The following is a 4,496-nucleotide window of genomic DNA, read 5'->3' as shown; positions in this document are numbered from 1 at the left end:
GTCAGATATCTATCTGGGACAAAAGAAAGATAAATGATATTGCAGACTATACATAAACTACCACTCCTTACTGTTGTAGTAATCATTTAAAAAAAACCCACCTGTGTTCTCATCAGCTTTAGACTCTGTTTATGACATGCTCTGGGAGCACGCCAGCTGTGAGATCAATCTGAAGGGTTACACTAAACGGAAACCAAGGTAGTGTGTGGGTACCTCAATCTATCTCTAGGCAGACTAAACCAAGTGATCAGAAAAAAAATGGCCTTGGGACTCCTGAGGGCCAAGAAAGAAGAGGTGTTCTTGCTCTTCTGTGATGTGGCTGTGCACTTCAGTCAGGAGGAGTGGAGGTTATTGAGTCCTGCTCAAAGAACCCTGTACAAGGACGTAATGCTGGAAAACTACTGCAACATGGTCTCCCTGGGAATACCATTTTCCAAGCCAACATTGATCATTCTTCTGGAACAGGAAGAAGAGCTCTGCAAAGAGAAGGGACAATATCTGCCTGGCCACTGCTCACCAGACCCAAAGCCAGAAATTCAACCATTTTCCTCCTCCCCTCTAGCCTTCTGCAGTCAGCATTTATGCCAGTATGTGCTCCATGATCATCATCTTCATTTATGCCCAGGGTTGTCTGCAGGAGCTCTCGAAATGGAAGATTTCTGCCCTGCGGGTGAACCTCAACACCCACCTGCACTCTCTTATGAAAACTGCAAAAGGGAAGCAGTGAACTGTCTGCATAGAGAAGATGGTTCTGAAACCCTTTCTGAGGGAGTAGGGGAGAAGTCCTCTTCCAATGTTCCCGAAGAACTGCTAACAAGCTCTAGGAAAGGCAATAGAGCGGTGGTAAGAGAGCTGTGCTCAGCTGTGATACCAAACATTACAGGAACAGATGAAGTGTTCAAGTGGATGAGGACGGCACGATTGAATGCAAACAGTAGTGGAAGTGGTGGGCAAGATTTTATTCAGCAGCCAGTTCTCTTCACTCGTCAGAGGACTCTCTCAGGTGGAAAGCCTTATATTTGTGATGAGTGTGGCCGAAGCTTTACGTATAAATCAGCTCTCATTACACACAAGAGAGCACATACAGGGGAGAAGCCATATCCCTGCCCAGAGTGTGGGCAGGCTTTTAGCCAGAAGTCAAACCTAGTCACTCACCAGAAGGCACACACTGGAGAGAAGCCCTTCACCTGTGATGAATGTGGCAGAAGCTTTAGTCAGAAATCAACCCTCATCAGACACCTTCGGGCACACTCGAGAGAGTGTGGCGGAGGCTGTCGAAGTAAGTCAAATCTCATCACACAGCAAAGCACCCACTCAGGCACAGAACCTCGTACATGTGAGGACTGTGAGAGGCTCTTCAGAGATAAGCCAAGTCGTAGCAAGCATCGGAGAGTTCGTTCAGGAGACAGCCCTCATTTGTGTAGTGAATGTGGCCGGAGCTTCAGTCAGAAATTATACCACGTGAAACATGAGAGGAAACACTCAGGAGAGAAATCTTTCCTGTGTCAGGAATGTGGGCAAGGATTCACTGACCAGTCAAATCTTACCACACACCAGAGGGCACACTTGGGGGACAGGCCATATAAGTGTGTGGAGTGTGGGGGAGAATTTAATGTTGAGTCAGCTCCTGTTACACACCACAGAACACACTCAAGGCAGAAGCCTTACCTTTGCAGAGAATGTGGGCGAGGCTTTCAACAGAAATCAACTCTCACCAACCATCAGAGGACACACTCAGTTGAGAAGCCTTTTATGTGCATCAAATGTGAGAGAGGCTTTAGACAGAAGTCACACCTCATCAATCATCAGAGAACTCATGCTGTGGAGAAGGCTTATATTTGCACAGCGTGTGGGCAAGGCTTCACCCAGAAGGCTAATCTCATTAGGCACAAGATGGCCTACTCCAGGCATAAGTCCTTAGTATGCAGGGAGTGTGGACAAGGCTTTAGCCAGAAGTCAGTCCTCATAAGACATCAAAGGACACATTCAGAGGAGAAGCTTTACGTATGTAAAGAGTGTGAATGGGGTGTTAGGGATAAGGCAACCCTCATGAAGCATCATAGGACACACTCAAGGGAATAACACATTTGCTGTGGGTCGGGCAAACTATAAAAGTGAAGTCATACTTTAAAAGATAACGCACTTGACGAGAAGCTGTATATACAGGGAGTATACGCCATTTAGCAATGTCACCTCATCATGAAACAATAGACAACTCCAGTGAAATCTCACGTTGGAGCAGACAGTCATTAGAGATGTATTAGTCTTACTGAGAACATGAGAAAGCCTACATGAAGATTCCAAACTAGGGAAACGTTTTTGTCTCCCCATACATACCACGATTGGAAATGTGTAGATATTTATCTTTATTGCACGATTGTAAACTGCTACTGGTGTCCTGTGGGAAGAAAACAAACGCAATAGTACACATACCACATTGCACAGGACACTGCACTGCAACAATAAATTATTCAACAATGATCATGGATCCCTCAAAGGCCGGCTTTTGCTTCCAGACCCCTTCATTGATTTGGCCGAACATTTCAAAGATAGTGTTGTATTTATCTGTAAGGCAGTGTAACTGGAGGGGAGAAGTAACCCAGAGAGAATATATTTAGAGAGAGATTTCAGCCACTGGTTCACTTGACCAAAAACCACAAGAACCCCTTATAAGTCAGGGCAAAGCCAGGAATCAGGTGCTTCTTCTGTTTCATACAGGGGTTCAGGGGCGTAAGCACATGGGTCATCTTTGACTACTTTCCCAGGCACATTAGAAGGAAATTGGATTAAAAAAATGCCAGAATTTTAACCATCACCCATATTGAATGTTAGTATCAAGGGCAACCTCTTAGCATGCTGAGCCACAATGCTCTTCTGGCCAAATATTTTAGAAACTGCTGCAGCAGAGACATTTCCTACCTGACCAGCCTCCCTTTTCCCCCTTCTTTGTATACACAGGTGTGTTGGTTTTCACTGCCTGCAGGGATCCCACTCCGCACTTCTTTGTCTCAGATATTGTTTATCAAAATTTATTTCACATTTAAACATTTAAAAATTTTTTTTTTGTAGAACGCTCAGACTACAAAGTTACAAAAGGAAAAGAGTAACCTTGTGTGAAATTGTGTGATAGGTAAAGCCTTAACAGATACTGATAATGCAGAAAACTGACAGCATAGGCCTCCTGATGGGTCACTGTGACATCTCAAGAGTGTATTTAACATAGAAACTATCACGAGGAATCATTAGATAAAAGTGAATTCGTAGATAATTTGCAAAATAAATGCCATGTCCTATACAGAATCTACTCGGTGAAAGGTGATTGTGTTCTTTCGGTTAAAGGAGACTGTACAAGTGGAACCACTTAACACAATGCTTAGATACACCATTTGGTCCTAAACAGAAAGAAAATTGTTACAAAAGACTGGATTTGAGAGTAGTACTTAATAAATATCAAGTCAGCAGTACATGCAGGGTACTGTGGTCATGTAGTCAAGCTCTTACTTTAGAGAAATAAATCATTGTGTTTTTGGGGATTAAGAAATGCAATGACTCTAAATTGATTATGGATTATTCAAAGGAAAATGATCAAAGGGAATGATTCAAAGGAAATGAACATGTAAATTGGAACATATTTTACGGAAGAGTGAGCAAGCAAATACAAGGGAGAGGCAACAAGGGAGAGAAATTGAACATACACAACTCATTAATCAATCGCCTAAAAATATTTGAGACTACATTAAACTCCCTTTATACCTTTGCTCAAGTTTACTTTTACATCAAAATAATGCATCATTAAAATTAAAAAGAGGGAAGGAAGGAGAGGAAGGAGGGGCTAAAAAGAAGATCAGGAGAAAGGGAGCTCCGGGAATTTGGAGAAGGTTACTGACCGGGATAAGCACAGGACCAATGCACTTACAGCTGGAACACAAGGAGAAACAACTCAACGTCTGCAGTAAACAGAGAGGTGAGCTCATATCAAAACTTAGAGATGGAAGAAAAGTTTGGTAAATATACATAAATTAGTCACCGAAAGTGCTTTTTAAAAATAATGTATTTTGCTTCTGTTTTAAAGGAAGAAAAAGAAATAAAGAGAGAGAGGTCTTTCATAAGCTGATTCATTCCCCAAATGAACCGAAGGGCTGGAGCTGAGCTGATCTGAGGCCCGAAGGCAGGAGGCTCTTTCTGGTCTTCTGCATGGCTCCGAGGGTCCAAGCACTTGGATCATCTTCTGCTGCTTTCCTAGGCAGCAAGCAAAGAGCTGGTTCAGAAATGGAGCAGCCGGAATAATAACTGGGGGCCATAAGGGATGCTGGCACTGCATATGCAAGCTTAGAACACTACTGCACCACACTGGCCCCATACAATAGTTTTTGTCTTATTTTGTTTTGTTTTTTAATACAAATGATGTGACTATAACTAAAAATTATTAGGTATGTTATAAAGTAGAAAAAATTTAACTTAATGAGAGCTTTTATATAAGTCACTCACTTAAATGA

At 42.5% G+C, this 4,496-nt stretch overlaps 1 protein-coding gene across 1 annotated transcript; it reads left to right on the top strand.

The window, feature by feature from the left end:
• The first annotated feature begins 258 nt into the window (after positions 1-258).
• Positions 259-2,082, top strand: LOC101519359 (zinc finger protein 875-like). The gene has a single exon (XM_004585625.2). It carries the CDS (start codon positions 259-261, stop codon positions 2,080-2,082), a length of 1,824 nt encoding a protein of 607 aa, XP_004585682.2.
• Positions 2,083-4,496: the final 2,414 nt, after the last annotated feature.

The sequence above is a fragment of the Ochotona princeps genome, chromosome 4 (assembly GCF_030435755.1).
Source record: "Ochotona princeps isolate mOchPri1 chromosome 4, mOchPri1.hap1, whole genome shotgun sequence".
Lineage (NCBI taxonomy): Eukaryota > Metazoa > Chordata > Mammalia > Lagomorpha > Ochotonidae > Ochotona > Ochotona princeps.
Note: the sequence above shows the minus strand (reverse complement) of the source record. Positions and strands in the feature narration are given on the sequence as shown.

What these genes read in the sequence shown, in the direction of transcription:
- LOC101519359 (XM_004585625.2), top strand. Translation starts at nt 259, where the DNA reads ATGGCCTTGGGACTCCTGAGGGCCAAGAAAGAAGAGGTGTTCTTGCTC.